This window comes from Fukomys damarensis, unplaced genomic scaffold (assembly GCF_012274545.1).
Source record: "Fukomys damarensis isolate Sample0158 unplaced genomic scaffold, DMR_v1.0_HiC HiC_scaffold_29, whole genome shotgun sequence".
Taxonomy (NCBI): domain Eukaryota; kingdom Metazoa; phylum Chordata; class Mammalia; order Rodentia; family Bathyergidae; genus Fukomys; species Fukomys damarensis.
The window spans coordinates 17,019,056-17,040,157 of record NW_022900941.1 but is presented as its reverse complement, the minus strand read 5'-3'; the positions used below and the strand labels follow the sequence as shown (position 1 = coordinate 17,040,157).

Here is a 21,102-nt window from a genome sequence, read left to right as displayed (position 1 = left end):
CAGATATCACATGTCAGCACAAGACTTCTCACCCAGCTCAGGTTTTGTCAGCTCGCCACTAATTGCCTTTGAGTCCTAAAATTAGCCCTGTGGCTCTTATCACATTCCAGGCTGAGCTTAGATAATTTGAAGGGGTGGATAGTGTCTCCCACAAGGGAGAGCTGGAGGGTGGCTGGTAGCCTTGAACTCATAAGCATAGCTCTGCCACCACCCTATCTTGTGTGGAGAGGAGTCACCCCACCCTCCTTTTTCAAAGTCCCAGTTTCCTCACTGCAGTATGAACTAGATTCTCCGCAAGGCCTTTTCTACTTCTAATGCTGTGTGGTTCTAAGATCATCTCGTGTTTATACAGAAGGGTTGTTCTCACTTACCTGCTTGTTGTCAGACTTGGGGCCCCAGGTGTGTGTATGTGTGTGTCTCCATGACTGTTTTCTTAGGAAAGACAGGCTTAGCATAGACATAGTACTATTGGAGTCTGTCATGGTCTTGGAACTCCTCTGTAACAAACTTACTCCACCAGAGTAAGGCATATTACTAGCTCTTAGAAAAGACACAGCACTCATCCTTGGCTCCTATCACATACTGAAAAGTAGGGGCATGTTGAGAGTAGGCTGAGGTGGCTTCTCCTAAGCTGCCTTGAAATTTGGGTTGGGGAACTGCAATAAATCCCTGGGGCTGCTGTAAGAGAATATAATAGACTAAAAAACTCAGAAACAACAGACATTTTTACACTTCTGGAGGCTAACAAGTCCAATAGCAGGGCATTTCTAGATTCAGTATCTGCTGAGAATTCGCTGCTAGGTGGCCATCTTCTTGCTGTGTCCCCAAATGGCAAAGGGACAAAAAGTTTCTGGGGTGTCTCTTATAAGGAAGATCATTATTACTATTCATGAGAGCTTCATCTTCATTGACCTAAATCACCTCCCAAAAGCCTCACCTCCTCATACCATAACCATGGGGATTAGGATTCAACATATGCATTTTGGACAGATGCAAGCATGGATCCTGTTGCCCAGGAGCTCAGCAGCCCTCACAACAGGATGGTGAGGGCTACTGCTGTCAGGCCTTGCCTGCCCACACCCTGGTTTGCAGGGAGGAGAGGGATATGTACTAACTCAGCTCGTGGCTGGTACTTTGGAGTGTGATGCAGGCTTTGCAGTCTGTTCAACCCAGGACCCCTCTGGTTTCAGTCTTGCCCTCACCAATGGCTTGCTTCCCTCCAAAAGTCCAGACTAACAACAGAAGCTCAGGAAGACTATCCTTAGGGCAATATTTCTATTCCAAGGCACATTCCAACATCTAATTTGATCATTAATAAGCAAGTCTGTTTAGTCCTCTCCTTTCCTTGCCCCCATTAGCCCAACAATGTCTTTCCCAAGTGAGCTGTTCAACCTCATGCTCGTGACTTGTATTGAGGATTGCTATGATCTAAATATTTGTGCCTGGCCCCATCTCATATGTTGGAATCCTAACCTCCAAGGAGATAGATTAGGAGGTGGCAGCTGGGAGAAGTAACTGGGTTATGAGGACAAAGTCCTCACTAATGGGACAGTGCACCTATAAACAAGGCTCCAGAGAGATCCCTCACCCTTTCCCTGTGAGGGCGCAAAAGGAGGGATGTCAGCCATGAGCACAAAGGCAAGCCCTCACCAGACACTGAATCTGCTGCTGCATTTATCCTGGATGTCCTAGCCTCCAGAACTGTGAGTGCTAAGCTTTTGTTCTTAAAAACTTACACAGTTTTTGATGTTTTTTTAGAAGTACCAACCCAACAGGCTAAGACAAAGGTCACGATGACAAATTACTATATGAAAAAACATTTCTGCATCTTCCATAAACCTACTTGTAAAATATTTTGTTTACTGTGATTTCGATGTTCATTCTATGTGGGGTAGTTCACACCACAGACGTTTGCGTATGTACTGTAATGAGGATGGTGCTGAGCTGCATGAGAAAGGACCTTCGTGTTGGTGAACTTGTAGGAAAGGAGGTGATGAAAGTGACAAGGACATTTCACAGCACCTGGGAAAGTGTAGTTGGTTCTCAGAGGATGGGCTGCCAGGAAGTGCTTAGTACAGGAAGAAGTATTTGAGGTAGGTCAGAGGTGTTGGAACACATCTGTAGAAATGCATGAGATTTGACATCAGCCATCTGAGTCCATGTACCAATATGGAACTAAGCCCCTCATTTATTCCGTATAATGACTTGGTTTGATCTCTTTATTGTATCTCACACGAGGATAAATAGATATTATATACATTCTGATAATATGCCTAAGCTGAATCATGTAAATATTAGAAATTGTTACCTAAGATCCCGGTGACTGCTTTTTTAAAAAAATAGGTTTTTAAAGTAATTTATATACAATAAAATTCATCCTTTTATGTATTCAGTTTGATGGGCTTTACAGATCTATGATGACACAGAACTAGCACCATGATAGTTTTTCCATCGCCAGAAGTTCCCTTATGCCTTTTAGCAGTCATTGATTAATATAGTATTTAGTTTCATGTCTGTCTTCTTGTACTTAGCTTAAGGCTTTTAAATGTAATCCTCTTCCCACTGAATATACCTATAGATCACTTTTTAATGGCCATTGTATAGAAGATCAGTTTGTTTTCCCTTCACCAGGTGTTGGACATTTAGGTTATTCCCAGTTTTGTTTTGTTGTTGTTGTCGTTTTTGTCTACAGAGTTATGAAATTAGTACCTAAGAACATCAGTGTGTGAGTCTTTGTGTGGACACACGCTTTCACTTTGTGTCAAGGAGAACTGCTGAGTACTTTGGTAAGTCTAGATTTACCAAATTTAACCTAATAAGGAACGGCCAATCTGTTTTGCAAAGTGACTGCCGTTTTATGTTTTCACCAGCAGCACGTGAGAGTTACAATTGCTCCACATGCTTTTTTTTTGTTTAAGCTTGGAGATGGCCTTAGCTTGTACTGCTGTAACAAAATGCCATCAACCAGGTAGTTTAAACACCACCAGTTTATTTCTCTCCGTTCTGGAGACTGTAAGCCCAAGATCAAGATGGCAGCAGGCGATATCTGGTGAAAAATCTTGGCTTGGTTACATAGAGCCCTTCCTTGGTGAGTGTGGCTGGAGAAAATCTTGGCTTGGTTACATAGAGCCCTTCCTTGGTGAGTGTGGCTGGAGAGGAAGGGAGAGGGGACAGGGAAATCTCTTCTGTATTCTCCTGATAGGGGCACTAATCCTACTGTGAGAGGCCTGTTATCCTCCCCAAAACCCCATCTCCAGATACCATCACAGCAGGAGTTATGGCTCCCACACAGAAGTCCCTTACTAGCAGGGACGAGTGCCCTGAGCAGGCTGACGACCCCATCTCATGGACATGACACCCATGTTAGCAGTCAGGGTAGTCTGGAGAGAGGACTGCTTGCCCCCAGCACAGTCCCCAGGCTCTGGGAAAACTACTGAGCCACTGGGATGTGGAAAGCTGGTATGTGGGGAGGGCTCTGCAGGTGTGTGCCAGCCCAAGCCCTTCCTGGCCTTCTCTGCAGGGTTGCTTGCCTGCTGTATGTATGGATGTGTTTTGAGGGAAATCACAGTAGTGGGCCACACTCTGAAGCTCTGGACTCACAGATGGTCTCAGTCTCTGTTCTTCCAGAGGGGAAGGCAATTGTTCCTTTAGAACTGGTCCTGGTTGCGGAGGGAGATGGACAGATGAACCATATAGAAAACAAAGAAACCAATCCTGTATTTTGCAGTGTTTCTCTACACTGAAAAAAATGTAGCTTTGAGACACTAATGTGGCACTTCTCTGTGCCCAGCCCTGTTAAGCCCTTTGAAATACCCGTATGAAGTCACATGTCCACAACACTAGTAGTGATACAGGATAATGGGTTTGTTGCAGAAATAAGACTTTACGTGGTGGAAGTTTCTGGTGATGGCATCCATGTAGGGCCACGCTTCTGCCTGTGGTGTTGGGCCAGGAGTCATAGAGGCTGCAGCCAGGAAAGAATTGGGACCCGACAGAGAGGCACAAGCCCAAACGGGTGCCTGTGAAGACAGCTTGGAATTATACCCGACGCCACAGGCTTCAAGATGTGGGTGACCTATAGCAGAAGCTAGTACCATGTGCCACACAGCTGCTTGCAGGCCTGGCTTGGGACTTGGAGCAGCTACAGGTTGGGCTGTGTGGGGCAGTGGGTGAGAGGTTGGCCTGACTGTCTCCCTACCTTCTTTCTGCCATGGTGAACCTCTGCGTTGGTGTAAACACACTGGAGCTGCAGCAGAGCTTGTGCCCCATGTGAACTTCAGGGACTGACGGCTTCTGGTTTCTTTCTGCCTTCTACATGTCATGCACATGCCTCTGGGCCATCTTGACCTCAGAAGCACTTAGGAAGAGATTTCTGGGAAGTTTGATCCAGTTCAGCTCTGCACACCCAGTCTGCAGTCATCATGGGCAACATTTTGCAGAGAGGGAAGTAGAATAGGAGAGAGAAAAAACTAAGTGACTTGCCCAGAATCATATGGCTGTTATGTGGGGTTCACTTTGTGCCTTTAACTACTGCCCAGTATTTCTACTTTACTTCATGAAGAACTTGCCCTCTGTACTCAGGGAGTGAACCTTAGAGTTACCAGTCCTTAGAGAGCTTCTTGGGAGAGAGAAGGGTCCCACACACCCCGCCCTCTTCATTGCTGCTGCAGATCCCAATCCTAGTCTTTCCTCTGTTTACTTCACCTCTTACTTTTTTTCTGGGTAGTAATTCCCCTGTGTTCATTTAATAAGAATTCCTACCATACTTTGGGCTTCCCACGAGCACTTAATTTTGCCACTTGGTGGAGTAAGCATGTAAGGTAATGTGTTTGGTCCCTGTAACAACAAATGCTGCCTTTTTATTCACCTCAGCTGCTTGGCAGGGGTTACAGGGGTCCCACTGCCACTTGCAGCAGAGAGAACTGAGACTCAAGTTTGTTTTTCCAGTGAGGGGAGGTTGAGAACTGAGCAGAGGTCCGCCGGACACATTCCCGAGCCACAGCCATTCAGGCCCAATTCAGCAGTGAGCCTCCTAGGAGGCAGCCCCAGGGAGCACTGACAGAACCATGACACTGCTTCTGAGGGGAGGGGAGGGCACGCCACCCTCCAGCTCCTGGATCCTCTGTGAGGCGAGCACAGGCTTCCCTCACCTCTACAAATTCAGGGATGAGGTTTTTGCAAGGGGAGAGATTAAATGGAGCCAGAGAGGTTTTACAAGTATTTGTCTTAACTGACACCCTCAGTCTCCCAGCTTGTGTTTCTGAGTCCTGTCAGCACCTGGGACTAGTTGATATATGATTCCTTAATAATGTGTTCTAGTTTACTCTGGCTACTGTAACAAAATACCAAAGACCGAGTGGCTTATGTAAACAGTAGCAATTTATTTTTTATAGTCCTGGAGGCTTTAAAGTCCAAGATCAAGCACCAACACATTCTATGTCTGGTGAGTCTGCTTTCTGGTTCACAGATGGTGTCTTCTTGCTGTGTCCTTACATGCAGAAGGGGCAGGGGCAGGGGAGTTCTTGGGGGTCTCTCTTACAAGGAAGGCCACTAATCCTATTCACAGGGGCTCCACCCTTATGACCTGTTCACCTTCTGAATGCCATACCTCTAAATACCATCACTCTGCATTAAGATTCAGCATACAAATTTTAGGAGGCACAAGCATTCAGGCCATAGCACCATGCTCATAATATTTTCTGCAGGTGCACACAAAAATAGGGTGCATTGCAATTAGGCTAAATCCTTGCAAAAAGGGAGCTTGATTTAGGGGTTTTTGTCTCCTTGCCCCATTGTGGTGGTCTCTCTAATTCAGCCTTCTGCTCAGGAGGGACTCAGCGTTTGCTAAGAGACCAGGTTTGTCTTAATTCTTACTGATACTCTAATGAGGTGAAACTTCCATGAAGTAATTATTCATTAAAAATGTGTAACTTTAAAATGATTTTAGAATTATAGAAGACTCTTAAAGGTAGTAGAGGGCTCCTGTACACCCTTCATCCGGCCTGCCCTGATATTAACATCTCCCATAACCACTGCACATTTCTCTAGACTGTGAGATCTCAACACAATAATAAAGTGATAGCCTCCATTCCATTGTTCCCGTCTGTCCACTGAGGACCTTTTTCTCTTCCTGGGTCCAGTCCGGGATACCACGTTGCATTTAGCCGTCATATCTTTTCAGTCTCCAGTCTGTGACAGTTTACTGGTTCTTCCTTATCATTCGTGACATTGATGCATCTGAGGAGGGTCAGGTATTTTGTAAACTCTCCTGTTTAGGTTTGTTCGATGGTTTTTCATAATTAAACAGGTTATGGGTTTTTGGAGAGTACCATGGAGGCAGAGTGCCCTACTTGTCCCATCACACCCAGGGTACAACTTATCAGTGGTGATGTTAACCCCGCTCACTTGGTGAAGTGACATCTGCTGGGTTTCTCCACTGTAAAGTCACTCTTTTCTTCTTTCCCCTCCTTTGCTCCATTCGTGTCACCAAGTCCAGCCTGTGCTCAAGGGCAGGTGGTGAGGTGAGGGGTTAATTCCCACATCCTGGGGCAGGGAGTAGCAGAGAATGTGTGAACATACATGGCGAAAACGGCCACTGCCACAGACTTGCATTTTAGGGGAGAAGCTCTGACGCTGTACAGATACCTGTTTTCCAGTGAGGCGACTTTTCAGATGACTTTGTTCCGTTCTGAGCCCAGGGAAACAGGCTGTCGCCTTCTTAGCTCTGTCATTAACTTAGTGAATTTATTAATAAAATGCTTAAGGAGAAACCTTATTTCTTCGTGGATGTACGATGCTGTATCAGATCCCTGCTGGTGGTTCCATTTTAGTTCTGGAGGACCTGGAGGCTGTGTCTCATGGGAAGCAGAACAGCTAATGGGCCTCGTGTCAGGAGATAACGATACTGGCGTTGTGTATGTGACTCATTCGTTTGCTAGCAAACGTAAGGATCAGAGGTGTTAAGATAACGTCAATAGCAGACCGTATTTTTAGATGCCATTTTCCCCACCTTGAAGGCTATGTATGAACTTTCAAATATGTGCCTTTAAGGAAAAGGCATTTTCACTAGCTCTGGCCATAACCGACCTTGTGGCTAATTCAGTTGGCTCTGTGTTTAAAGAGTTCTGAGGCCGGTGATGTGTTTCAAAATTCTCAGTCACTTGCTCTGTGAATTACCTGTGGAAAGCTGCTTAGACGCCATTTTTAGCATTCTGACCAGCTCTATTATTGATCCGTGGTTGCCATTCAGAATAGTGGGAAGGTGAATGTCTTATAGGGAGAGAAATACACAATGGGTTTCTAAATAAATATAAATCTGAATATCAGCTTTCATCATCTTTTCTAGGAGTTAACAGAAGTATGGAAGAGTGCGGCACACCCCACCTGGTGGCAGCGTACCCGACTGACTACTTTTTCACAGAACAAAGCAGATCTTTAAGGCAAATGTTCTGCTGTAGCAGGAGGCAAACTGTTGAAATCTGGAATTTTCTCTTCTAGGATGATTTCCTGTTCAGCGTTTCCATCTTAAGTGGGATCCTTTGCAGCATCCTGGCTGTGCTGAAGTTTATGCTGGGGAAGGTTCTGACCAGCAGAGCACTCATAACAGATGGTGAGTAAGGCCCTGGGGCCTGATCTCTGAGGCTGAGCTCACAGTGTGGGAAGATGCTGTCGGGGTCATTTCGTAGCTGCTTATCTTGCAGGAGAACTCAACAATTTAGAATCCATTTCCCCCGCCCCCTCCTCCACATGCCGTTTAATGATTCCCTGGGCTCCCGTAACCGGGTAGACATATCATGGCCCGAGAATTTAATAAACTCTTTGTGAATCCCCTGTATCCTGACCTAACAGGGAGGCTCAGGACTCCCAGTCTCTCAGTCATAAAACACAAAGGGCTTCCCAGACTCTTAGGTTGAAAGGTTCTAAGTAAAATGTAAAAACTCCCTCCAAATATTTCAACATTTTCTCCATAAATTCTCCAAGCTTGGTTTTCCCTCCAGCTAGGGAGCTGCTCACACAAGGTTGCAAGGACCAGGCACCTGCACTGGGGCAGTCATCCATGAATTCTCTGCTTAAAACCCAAATCAGATAGGAAAGCCTTTGTGTGTCCTTGTGGGTCGGGGGCTCTTCCTGTGTGGCCCTTCAGAATGACAGGGACTAGGGTGTGAGACTACTGGTGAAGTGCACACTGGCCCCCAGTTAGCAAACAGGATTTGACAAACAGAACCACCTGCCCACTTTACTCTCATTCATTCCTGAGATGTGCAGTCTAGGGGCTTGTAGTAGAGTACTGGGCGGTCAGTGTGTAGGCTTAGGATGTATCTGTACAAAACAGAGCAGAAAGCACTGCGTTGACTTCTTTTCTTTCTCCCTTTCCCATCTTTGTCTTCTTCCCTCCCTTTCTTTCAAGTACAGAAAGACTCCTCTCAAACGCTGAGTTCTCTGACAAGTGAAATGCCCGAGGGTGGGGAGCGGCTTTGGGCTGAGAGGATGCCCTACCGCACAGTGACATAGGATAGGCTCTTATCCCTCTTCCTGGCCCACGTCAATGCCTCATTCTGTGTGGAGCTGGGCTTTACACAGTGGCATCCAGGGACACAAGTCAAAATGTTTCCAACCAGGGGCTGAGTTCAGGTGTGAAAATCTGTCCAGTCCCTGTCTACACTGCTGGCTCTCCACTTCCTGTTCTTGCCTGCAGTGTTGTCTCCTGAAGGCACTAGGAGGGTCCCAGCTATGTGGCCCCAGCTGCCTTGGCAAGGGCATCACCTGCGCAGAAGGATGCAGGTGGGGATTCCTTTGAAAGGCCTGAAGGAGCGGGGTTGCGTAATTTGACATTCTGACTGTAAAACAAGGGGACTCAGGTCCTAACCAGCTGATGCCTATAGCTAGCCTGGCAGCATTAAAATTGTTAGGTCGTGGTGAAGTGTTTGTTAAAAAGGCCTCACCTTTGAAGATTCTGATCCAAAGGGCAAAAAATTGAGGTGGGGCCCAGAAATAGGCATTTCATAGCAGTGGCTCATGTCATGCACACGGAGTTTTGTGCTGTCTCCAGGGCTACCTGAGGGGTCTAGGCACAGTGTCACCCCAGGACAGTGGACCCTGCTGTGCTCAGTGTCTCCTGAAAGAGCTGAAGGATGAACAGGCAGTCAGCTGTTTGAGTTTGGGTTCCTAGTTGCCTCTGAGGTCCCTGTAAATCTCTCTGAGGAACACAGCCCTGGCCTTGCCTTAGGGCCCTGTCTTCTCAGAGCCTTGTGCTGTTTTTCCCTCTCCCTGTGTCTTCTTACCTGGAACACAATTGGTGGGGTAGCCACGCCTGGGAGACAGCACAGACAGACAGCTTTCTGAACTCCTGGGGTGAGGATGCAGTGGGCAGCTGGGGGCCTGTTTCTGCATTCTCTGGTCAGTGCCCTTGCCCCTCTGCTTGCAGACATCTGGTGTCTCTATGACTCGCGCGGACTGCAGTTGGGCCGCAGGAACCTGAGTGTGGACCAGCAATCAGACCCAACGTCAGAACTGCCCCTGACCATGGAGTGTTCCTCCACCCTGAACAATAGTCCTTTTGCCTTGGCTGCTGGTTTTCCCTTAACACTATGGCTATTTCATGTCCAAATTTCTATTTAGGCAAAGTCACTGGACTCCCCTCATTTTATATGGTGTACAGAGGACAAGCAAATGCTACTTAGGTTTCTCTAATAATTTCTGACTTTGACTTTCACCCACAAAACTACTGACACCAAAGCAGTATTTCCTCCATATTCTTAAACCAGGAAGGAGGGGGAAATTATGAAGAGAAGTGGGTGGTTGAAGTGAAAATTGTCCCACACACAGGCAAAAGCAATCCTCCTCCAGGCAGAGGGAGCCCGGTGGTGTGGGAGAAGACCCTGAGGTGGACCAGGGCAGGTCACAACAGGACCGGGGCTTGAGGGCAGGAGTTTGGCTATTTTGCTAAACACACAGCAGATGAGATGACGTGATTCATGTGCTCTGAAGAGCCTCCTGGTCACTTGTGGTGGGGAAAAAAGTGGAGAAGACTGAAGGGCTGAGAAGGCTCTGGGGAGCTAACGAGAACGGCAGCTTGGATCCTGTGAAGACAGAGCGGGTGGAGAGAAGGGTGGGATATTTATAAAACAAGCAGGGCGTTGGGGCACATGGCTGTGGGGCTTTGCTAGGGGCGCTGTTCCAGGGAGCAGAGGCAGCACCCTCCCCAGCCTGTTACCCATAGGGGGCCCTTACTCCCCAGCATGGGCAAGTCTCAGTGAATGCTTGGTAGTAATTGCAGTCTCCTGCTAATTGTGTTGTCTGGGATGTTTTACTCACTCATTGATTAGCAGAAGTAGGGAGCGATCTGTAATTATCTTCCCTGGTTCCTCTCTCCCTTTGGAGGTGGGCAGGGTGGGGCTGTTAGTAATGTTGTGGGCTAAGGGGCTGGCTTTGGAACCTATACCCTGGGATGCTGCCCTGATGAGCTGAGCCAAGTGCCTTTTCCGTGCAAGGAAGTGGGTTCAGAAAACTGCTACTCCTGTAGGGAGGGAAGGGAGGCCCTTACGCGTCACAGATCTCTCTCTAGAGCCTTGTAAGAACTGGGTCACAGTGACTGCCATGTCCTTTGTTGCACGGGTGTGTCCTTAAAGCTAGGAAGGAGGTTTGCAGGAAAAGGGGATAGGCGGTTGTGGATAACAAATTTCAGATTTGCCCACTTTGTTAGGCAGATTTGGTCTAGTTTGATTTTGTTGCTTTGGATATAGTCAATGTACATATTATAGTTGGGACTAGGATGAAACTTGTTTTGCATTAAACTGTAATGGAGGTTGGGGGTGTAGCTCAGTGGTAGAGCACTTTCCTAGCAAGCATGACATCCTAGGTTCCATCCCCAGCAGTTCAAAAAGTGTGTGTGCACACAAGTGTATGTGCATTGTGCAACACCATCCTTTGCCCGAGGGACATTCCAAACAGGAGCCCAGGGCTCCACTTCAGTTCTATCTGCGGGAACAGCTGGGGTGAGCTGGGAACTCCCTGTGACAAGGGTCCTGTCACAACTGTTCTGCTGTTTTCCAAATCTAAAATACCTGGACTCTGCTGATTTTCAGGCATGTGAAGAACTTTATCAGAACATTCTTCCTGGAATTAACATGGATAATTATACAGATTCTGAATCAGCCCTTAAAGCCAGACTGGAAAGGCCTCCAATCAGGATGTCCCTGGTCACTGTATTATGTTAACCCAGACAGACTTGGTTAGGACTGCTCTGTTGTTTTAACTGAGGGGACAGGGACCGGCTCATGTGACAGAGTGGCTACCAGAACCTGGTGTGCTACCCTTGGTGAGGTGGCTGGTGGGAACAGGACTGGTGCTCAATTTCTTCCTGCCGGATGACTGGCACTGGGAAACCTACAGGATTCTGGGTGTGGTAGAGCAGCTCTATTCTGCCTGTGCTCTTATGCAGGCTCATAAGAGGTGGAGCTGAAATGAGCAATTTGTAATGCAAAAGGTGAGCCAAGCCATCAAACAGGACCCCCTCTACCTCCAAGATGCAGGTGAAGGAGACCAGTGTACCTCGGGTCCTTAGGCTGGGCTGTCTGTGGTGCAGGCAGGTAGCACCTGATGACTTGGTGGAACTGAGTGGACATCTAGTGGCTGCCTAGGGAACCTCAGGCTCTCTGCATTTTGTCTAAACACTACTGTCTCAGGGCCACTTAAAAGTTCAGCAAGGGATGGCTCCCTCTCTCTAGGGATAGAAGAACTAAGGCCATGCCCCACATGGTTCCTCCTTCTTCTTCTCCATCTGGTAATTCACTAATTAATGCGGTGATCACTTGTGTCCCTGAAAAATGCCAGGCACTGTTCTGGGGCTTGGAATACAGCAAGGAAAGGAAATGTTCCTGTCTTTAAGTGTAGGTTTCTAGTGGGAAACAAAGATGGCCAAAATAGCATTTGAAGTGGAGAAGAACTACTGGGGAAAAAGAAGTGGTGAGGGTGAGGGTGAGGGGATGGTGGACAGGGAGAAAGCGCCTTAGGGCCCAGGCTCAAGGGGCAGAGTCCTGTGACTTTCCAAGTCATTTGGGAGAAGCAGGAGAGGCTGGGGCAACAGCATGAAGACTCGGAGCGGGACTTGAAGTAGTGGTAGGCACTTTGCCATGAGAGGGTTTGGGCTGTTGGTCACTTAGAAAAGGTTATGTTAGCACTCTGGCTGCTGTCAGGAATGGCTTGGAGGATGGAGGGAAAGCTGGTGAAGACTGGTAGTGGATGTATGGGTTGGGCTAGTGGGGCTGGTGAGAGGGCAGTGACGAGACTGCTTTGTGACCAGACCAGGTGGCAAGGATTTCCTGCTAGGTTGCTCTGCGGGTGTGCGTCACTGAGCTGTTTTGGGTGGCAGGAGGTTGAGGTGTTGAGTGGTAGGAAATGACTGGTTCTGTGCATATCCCCTGTCAGTCAGTAGATGAGGGGACAGGTCAGGAGAAAGGACAGGTATTTGTGAGACACTGCACGGAGGGCAACTGCAGAGGCCGCCAGGCCATGAGGATGGAGATGAGAAGCCAGCCAAGGAGGCTGGGAAGGAAGAACGGGAGCCAGGAGTGAGCAAGGCTGGAGTTCCTCGGATGGAGGGGAACCATTTCCCCACGTGACACATACTCGCAGATGACCCCAGGAAGGGCCTAGCAGGGGGAACCTGAGCAGAATGGGAGGCATGAAGGTTGTGGAGAGGAAGACAGGCTCCAGAAAGGGGTTGTAACGCGTGGGTGGTAATGCAAGCTTCATCCTAGAGGGGAAAATCCAGGAAAGAGGGAGGTGAGCAGGTCTGCAGCGGTTGTCCTTATATAGGAACAGAGACCGGAGAGGTTGCCCTTGAGTGGTGGCTTTGGTGCCGACAATGACATATTCTTGTCCAAAGCTAAGTGCTCTAAGAACAAGGCTGAGCACCAGAGAGACTGTGTGAGGCAAAGTCCGTAAGCAGGTGTCACAGGCCTGTCTGTGAGATGCCCATGCGGCCCTCAGGGTTATCTTGTGCTTATTAGTGGGGAAGAGTGCATGGATGTCCCCACCTTGGGACTGCTGGGCATGCTCCTGGCCCAAATTGGCTCATATCACTCCTGCTCTTCAGGCCTCTTGGGAATCGTGTTTTAGGGTGATTTCCATTTTGTTGCTTTTAGCTAGAGTAGGCTTTTGCATTCAGCCAGAACATGGCACTAGTAGAGAGAGGAAGTTGACTCTGGAATGAGGCATTGGGACGTGACTGGCCCTGTGTGGACGTGGAGCTCCTCTTGGGGGACCCCATGATGCTGAAGCAAGCCAGGAACTTTGATTCAATCACTGGGACAGCCCCGAGCCACTCCCTTCCCATGTGGCTTGTGAAACTCACAGGTGAAATCAAGTGTGATGTGTAAGTTGTGGGGACGAGAGGATGCAAAGGTGAGATGGTACACATTACCTCCAGTTCTGCATTTATTGGGGTTTCTTCAGCTGTGCAGCTAAATTAAAGCTTTGCAATTGCTCTTCTGGAGCAAGAGGTAAAATCCTTAGGTAGAGGAAACTGCCGAGGGGATGGGTGCAGGGTCAGGTAGACCCCAGCCCTGCCCCTCTCCGGGTAACTTAATTTAACCTCCCTCTGCTTAGTTGTTTTCCTATGGGTGAGGCAGGGATAATCTGATCTCATTGGATGGAGAAGGTTGATATGCAACTAAAACACCCAGATTGAGACCTGGCCCAGCAGACATTCAACAGGTTTGTGTTACTGAGGACTGGAATGTTTACTGTACACCAAGCACTATTGTGGGCTCTGTGGATTCAACAGGAAACCAAGCTCCTGTTTCTCACCAGGTTTGCATTCTAGTGAGCAGGTGAGGAAGACCAACAATGAACCACATGCATGGTCTGTCACTCGAGTGTAAGTAGTTGGAAAAGAGAAAGAAATGAAGGACGGAAACTGAAGATGGGGGTGATGGCTGTCTAGGGAGGTTCCCGGTGACACTGGAACAGAGATCGGCGAGCCATGTAAGTGCCTCAGGTTGTGGCTGTCATGGACAAGAGATCTTCCAGACACCCTTCTCTGGCACATGCTCTAGAACATGGAGGAATTTTGGTGGCTAATAAAGATGGCTTGGCACCGCCATCTGGCATCTCTCTGCTTCTTTTGCAGGCTTTAATTCCCTCGTGGGTGGCGTGATGGGCTTCTCCATTCTTCTAAGTGCGGAAGTGTTCAAGCACAACGCAGCAGTCTGGTACCTGGATGGCAGCATCGGGGTGCTGATTGGCCTTACCATATTTGCCTACGGGGTCAAGTACGTTCCTTTTATCTTTGCTTTGTTGATAGCCAGGAGCGTTGCTCTTTCCACCTTCTCCTCTAGTTAGGAAATGGCAGAGCAGCATCCTGAGAGTCACATCTTGTTCCCGTGCCCTTCTGAGCCTCGTCTATGTCAGGGGACCAGAAACCACCTCGCCCTGCCCCAGCAAGGCTCAGTGGTCCTTAGGGCTAGCAAGAAGTTAGGCAGACTCTTGTGGCACAAAAGCCTTAAGCCTCTTGTCAGAAAGGATCCCTTTATTTTTGTTTGATGTCTTTATCAAGTGGTCCTCCCTTTAGCCATCCCTGCTCTGGATATGTGCACTCCTCCCTTTCTCTCTACTGGTGGCTTTCACGATGTCTCTATCTCGCATTTCTGTGTGGCTTCCTCACCGTGAAGCTCTTCTTGCCACGCATGGCACAGCTGGGGAGGACAAGTAGCTCCACGGGACCAGAGCTGGACCCCTGACTTTATTAAAATGTTTCCCATCTCCCACTGTTGATGGCTCTACTGAAAATCAGGCACAGTGGTTGGCGAGGACGTAGAGCAATTCGGACCCACTGCAGTGCTGGAGGGAATGCACATCGTGCTGCTGCTTTGAAAAAGAAGTTGGCAGTTCCTCAAAATGGGAAATACGGCAATACCATTTGACTTAGCATACGCGCCAGGGAAATTGAAGACGCACATCTATGCCCAAACTTATACACCACTGTTCACAGCAGGCACAAACAGAAACAATCTTTTAGCCGAGAAGTGGCTCAATGTGGATCTATCTATACAGTGGACTTAGTCACAAAGGAATTAAGTACCAGGGCACACTACAGTGTGGATAACCTCCAACATGGTGCCACATGAAGGAAGCTAGATCAAAGTGCCACATGCTATGATTGCTTTTACATGAAACACCCAGTATAGGCAACTCCTTAGAGACAAGAGATAGTAGATTCTTGGTTGCTGGGGTAGGAGGACTGGAGGAGAGAATGGGGTTTTGTTACAGGACGACACATTTTCTGGAATGAGGGTAGTGGGATGATCGCACAAACATTTGACTAATACAAACCACTGATCTGTGTACTATTTCAAAGTGTGACGGCCTGTGGGTTAAGAAATGTCGAATTTCCTCCGTGCTTCTCTGAGCCCCAGGGCTGCGGAGGGTCTGGTGACCACATCTGTATTCCTCTCCGCAGGCTCCTCATCGACATGGTGCCAAGGGTAAGGCAGACCCGACACTACGAGATGTTTGAGTGAAGGTGGCCAGAGGGGCCAGCATGGGCCCCACATGCATGAAGATTGTCAAGGTGACCAGAGGTTCCCATGTAGGTGGACGGTGCCAACATTTAACTGAACATCGTTTGTTTTTTGGAAGTTTTCTTTCATACAGTTTGTCCTCACGAGCCAAGGTCTGCCCAGGGGTGGATCTGCCTCATGCCCTCACACCGTGGCCCCGACAGTGCCCAGAGGAGGGGACCCGCTTCCCCACCTGGAGCCGGAACTGATGTTTTCTATATTCTGGAGTGAAACAGTTCTTGTGGGTAGAATAAGAGCCCACTCGTGGTTCTCTAAGCCTGAAACAGATGGTGACTGACCAGGTCCACCTCCTCAGTAGTGTGTGTGGCCCCGGCCACCACCTAGTTCCAGTCTCTCCTGGAATATTTTAAGGGAAGACTGTGCCCTTTTGTTCCTCATCCCCATACACACCCACCACCACCATCAGTGTATCCTTCTTGATTTCTATTAGTGAACTTCATTAGTTTCATACTGTTTTACTAATGCTAAGTCTAAACAGATTTGTTCACAAGGAAACCATTCTATTTTTTAAAGTACTTAGTGAGCTTTGCATGGACGAGCTAAATAAGCACATAATCCTTTCTCGTATGTTCAGAACCTGCACATCCATGTAAAAACAGGATCCATTTTTGAAAGATGTGAAACTACAGTTTATTTGTAATAAATAATGATATAACCTGTATACGCATATATCTATATGCTGTGTTAAGTGGTAACGGTGCGGTACAGTCTGTGAGATGGTTTTCTCCTCTGTAAGGAATGACACATTCTCAGCTGATGTAACGTTAGGTGTAGATTCCCTAGACCTGTCCCCTGCCCTGCAACATTCTGTACCTCTCACAGTGCTGCCTGCCCAGGCAGCAGTGTCTGGACAATAAAGACCTTTACCTGTTTTGTATGGTATGGGGAGGTCGTCTTTTGAGAGATGTCATCGTGTGGTGGCAGCACATGGGCCTGATGTCTTTGCAGTCCTTGTCATGGGTAGCCTTTCCACTGTGGCTGAACGATTACCTGGAAGGGGTTTCTTGTGCCTGGGGGTGAAAGCCGAGATGTTGGACTGTCACAAGGGGTGTCATGGCCTCTGTGGCTCAGCCTGACACTTTTATTAGGGAGAGCTGGAGGTCCAGGGAGGCCAGACTTGCTCAGAACATGGAGGTGGCTGTTCTCCAGGTCTCTCACTCCAGCATTCAGTGCCCAGTACCCCTGTCCCCTCCAACCAGTTAAAGGAAGGTACAGGTTTTGAGCACCCCTAACTGAAATCCAAAATGCTTTCTGGGAGCCAACATGCCCAGAGTGGAAAATTTCATGTCTGTTATCAGGATAGATCCGGCAAGTCACAGGTGTACTAAAGACACTGTGTATAGGTACACTGAAACATTAACTCAGTTTCCCACTTAGGCTTGGGTTCCATCCTCCAGACATCTCAGGTTGACGCACTCCCCTCTGCGTGAACAAAGCTCAAGGAGTGCTCTGAGCTTGGTCCTGGCAAATGTAATGTACAGGCTGAAACGCTTCGTCTCCTTACCTCCTCATCCTCGCCATCTTCGCAGCTTCTTCAAATGTGTTTTCAAGCCATGAGATGCAGCTGGACCACAGCCCACCTTGGTTCCCCTGCTGACCCTCTACTCATCCAGCCCCCCAAAAATCACTTGTATCTGTCACACAAGAAAAGTTTATTGAAAAATAAAGTTCTCCCTAGTTTTCTCTACAACAGTGGAAAACAAAGCAGTGCTCTCTATGCCAGCACAGTGCGTTTGGACAGCAACACCTTTTTTTTTGCAGAATCCTGTATGACTTAACCCCAGAAGTACACAGTAGAAAACGGCTGGACCACAAGTTGTTTGGAGACACAGATACAAACGGCTATTAACAATGTCAAGATTGTAGCAGTGTAACTCTGGTAGACAGGACACAACCGTCTCCTTTGGCATCATTTCACTACTGTCTTAATACCTGGGCAGGCCGATGAGCAGAAGGCTGTGTGTTCACTCATCTCGGCCTGGGGGACGTGATGGGCCATCCTGAGATCCTGACCTGTTGCCCAGCTCACTGCAGTGCCCTGTGTGCCCGATATGCACCCCACTCCACAAACGCTGTCCCTGACTGCTGAACAAGCACAGATTCCCCACGGTGGCACAAAATCTGGAGCAGAGAGGCTCTGAAGGTGAATTCATTTGCATCTACAGAATTATAAGACCGCTGGTCAGATGAAAAACCAATTTGGAAAAGACACCGAACTCCAAAAACTTTCCCCAATCCATCCAGAGTTGTGCCCACACGGGGCAAGAGATAGATAAAACTTTAAATCCACTAGGGAGGAATGGGAGGCTAAATCCCCAATAAGACAAACAACAAACTTAAGTGACTTGGAAAAGCATCACAGAACCACAAGCAGCCTCTGGGAGCTGTTCTGAAAGAGGCCCAAATCCCTGCTCTGTGATCTCAGCTGGCTCCCCTGAGGTGGGGTTTTGGGGGGGACCAGCATATGGACTTTTTTTGTGTGTGCTGAGCTACCTCCCCAGACCATTTTATTTTCTGACAGGATCATGCTAAATTGCCTAGGCTGGTCTTGAACTTGTGGTCCTCCTGCCTTAGCCTCCCAGAATGCTGGATTACAGGCATGTACCCACAGGTCTGTTTTTTTGGAATTAACCTTTAATTGGTAGACTGAGCTAACCAGCCTGTTAGAGCCCACGCTGGCCAGCAGGGGGCAGCAAAGGGACTCCCCAGGGGGAATGTTTAAATCAATTGGTCATTTTCTTTTCCCTTAAGGAACACAGAAAAGCCCCTCTCTCTCTCTCTCCAGTGCAAAGGAATAAAATGAACTTTAATTCTTGGGGTGCAGTGTGTCAAAGGACTTTTAATTTCAAGCTTCAAAAGTTCATCAAAGAAAAGTTCTGGAACATTCCAGAGGATATCAAGTGGGGTGAGGGTCAGTAAGTGGCCATACGTCACCTTTGCTTTTCATCTCCTTACTAAATGCTTGCAGCCTTGTTTTCACTGGGGGCTGAACTCTGAAAAATTTTCAAATGACTCAGTGCATCCAAGAATACAGTAAAATTTCAACTAGCAGGGCAGGTGTGGAACTTGAACACTCTAAACCAGTAATTCCCACAACAGCCTTCAACTTGGGATAATATTTCCATGTAGGTATTACTTCTGAGTAACAGGTAATGAGCTCAGCTCTGTTTTTCTCAGGTTTTATGAAATGCTAATAAGAACAATATTTTAACATTTACTAGGGCTTACTATGTGCGAGGCACTTAACTAAACACTGACTCCTCACAAGACCCTAAATGCTAGCAGAGCTAGGGTATCCAGGACAACACAGCTAATTTGGTCCTTTGCTACACGTAAAAACTTGGTGTTCCACTTGTCGAAGCCAACAAGAATGAAAGGAACTCACGCTCAGCTTTACAAAACTGCCTGCTTCCTAAATGAGCATGAATCTACATCAAGTCCTTCCATCTAGTCACATGAAGATGCATTATGGTCCCACAGGGAGGGATGGGATTAGAATAAAGCCAATACGGAAATTAAAATATTTTTAAATAAATAAAACAATCCAGGCTTGGACTAGCAACACAACAGAGCCTGTCGTTAACAAAATACCCCCCCGCCTCAAATCAAGAATTTGTGGGCCTGGGAGAGGGAAGCAGTATCTAACTATAGACACAATCTAGGTAATCCACCTTGGTCTACTCTGAAAAACACACATTTATACACAGTCATTTCTTTCAGTCCATCTCCGCACAATGACATCTTCAATTACCACAGAGTGGTAGTGGGAGTGGTAGTGTGGCTCTACTCCCAAGGGGAAGCTGATCACATTAAACCCTGCACTCCTCCAGGAAACAGAAAGAGAGGGTACAAGTCCTTTCTCCTTTCTGATGTTAACCAGCCTGAGTATTCTGGGCAATTGCTCTAGAAGGCTCACAGCCCCTTCTGGAGACTGGCTTTCTGCCTTGGCCATGCCTCAGCAAGTGCTGGGTGGCAGGGAGCGCAGACCCATCAGTGCCATCAGCACCCTGGCAGGCAGCAAGCCCAAGCCAGACCCGAAGATACAGCCCGCCTGGAGGGAGCCAGCCCTTCTGGCATTCTCACAGTTCTGAGTCCTCCGGGAGTGCATGTGCACACATGAATGCTGTGGCCTAGGGGGCATTTCTGGTACCCGGCCTGAACATCTGCACTCATCCAAGTACCTGTCCCAGTGGGAGCAGCCTGCTATCACCCTGCAAGAGCTCCCAGATTCCAAAACACAATCCCAAAGAAAAGTGAAAAGGCACATCAGGAAAACAAATACCACCAAAGAAACAGACTTGGCTATTTCCAAACACACAGCACACACTGAAAGCAAACTGTGATAAGCAGTGACAAAAACAAAATCAAAGCAAAATGCAAAGAACATCTCCATTTGTACATGTGCAAATCAAATTGCATACACGAAATAAATGAGGTGCTTACTGGCATTCAAAAGAAGTGTTTGCCCTTCCAGGAGTTTTTACTCCACAAAGTACTTACCTTACAAAGGAAAGTTTTCTCTTTCTTAATAAATTAGATAAATGTTTTGTTCCCCCCAAGTTTAAGACCACAGTGGGAAAAATAATCCAAAGGACAAGGTAAGATATGATTATAGCATAGGGAAACAGTGATCCTATTTTGGATTTCTCTCCCTGTGGAACAGTCATCAGTTACAAATTGACTTAAATTTCTATAAAAATCAGCAATAGCAAAACTGCTGCAGGCTTCTAAGCCCACAATGTCAGAGGCACCTTCCTCTTTTTTCCACACTGGCCAGGTGGGCTATGCCCCCGCAACTCCGTTTCCTGACCAAACCTGGACAGAGCCCGAGGAAGCCTGGGAGCTGGTGTGCATCCAGCACTTCTATTGATAACGCCTGTAACAACTGGAGCCCGAGCGTGGGCTGGTTTGGCCGGAGAGCAGCAGCCTCACCAGTAGATCTTCTGTTTACTTTCAGCTAAGGCTGCACTGAAGGAAGAGGAAGTTTTAAATGGGAGAAAGTGCTCTTCTGAGCTGCCTGACCTTGGGGTCTTTACTTGGAGAACAGGAAGGTGCAGAGGCCCTGAGCTCAGCAACAGCCAGGAAACGATCCATGCAGGCAGGGATAACAATGCTTTCCAGGTTTCTCGCTTTCTGAATTCCTGTGCTTGTTTAAACAGTGGGTTTAAAAGCGGCAGCGCCAGGGGAAGCAAGTCTTGACTCGTAGGCTCCCCCTGCTGGCCAATTGCGTGCATTGGCAGCTTGTGAAATACGCAAGAACACCAGTAGGGGACGGAGCTGGCCGAGGAATTGCAGGTCTGGAAACTCAATACACTAGGGTGCAGACAAAAGAAGGTTCACTTGCAGAGAAAAAGCCCTTCCTTACAGTGAGGAAGCCAGTTCTCTCCCCTCCTACTGCAGGAAGCTGCCCTGGCAAAGTTTTAAGAAACGAAATACACACTTTCCCTTTGACTTCCGCCCTCCTTACTGGGCCCAGGTAGAGGCTGTTCCCAGTCAGGTCCTGAGAGGACCCCCCCCCCCG

The 21,102-nt window shown here is 47.8% G+C and overlaps 1 protein-coding gene across 2 annotated transcripts in view; it reads left to right on the top strand.

Moving 5' to 3' along the window:
* The window catches only part of Tmem163 (transmembrane protein 163), a 357,236-nt gene extending 340,781 nt beyond the window's left edge, over positions 1–16,455 (top strand). For both annotated transcript variants that reach the window (XM_033757138.1, XM_010606193.3), the window contains 3 exons: positions 7,498–7,609; positions 14,132–14,273; positions 15,461–16,455. In XM_033757138.1, the coding sequence (XP_033613029.1) occupies positions 7,498–7,609; positions 14,132–14,273; positions 15,461–15,521 (315 nt within the window). In that variant the 3' untranslated portion in view covers positions 15,522–16,455. The remainder of the gene's footprint in view (positions 1–7,497; positions 7,610–14,131; positions 14,274–15,460) is intronic.
* The last annotated feature ends 4,647 nt before the right edge of the window (positions 16,456–21,102 follow it).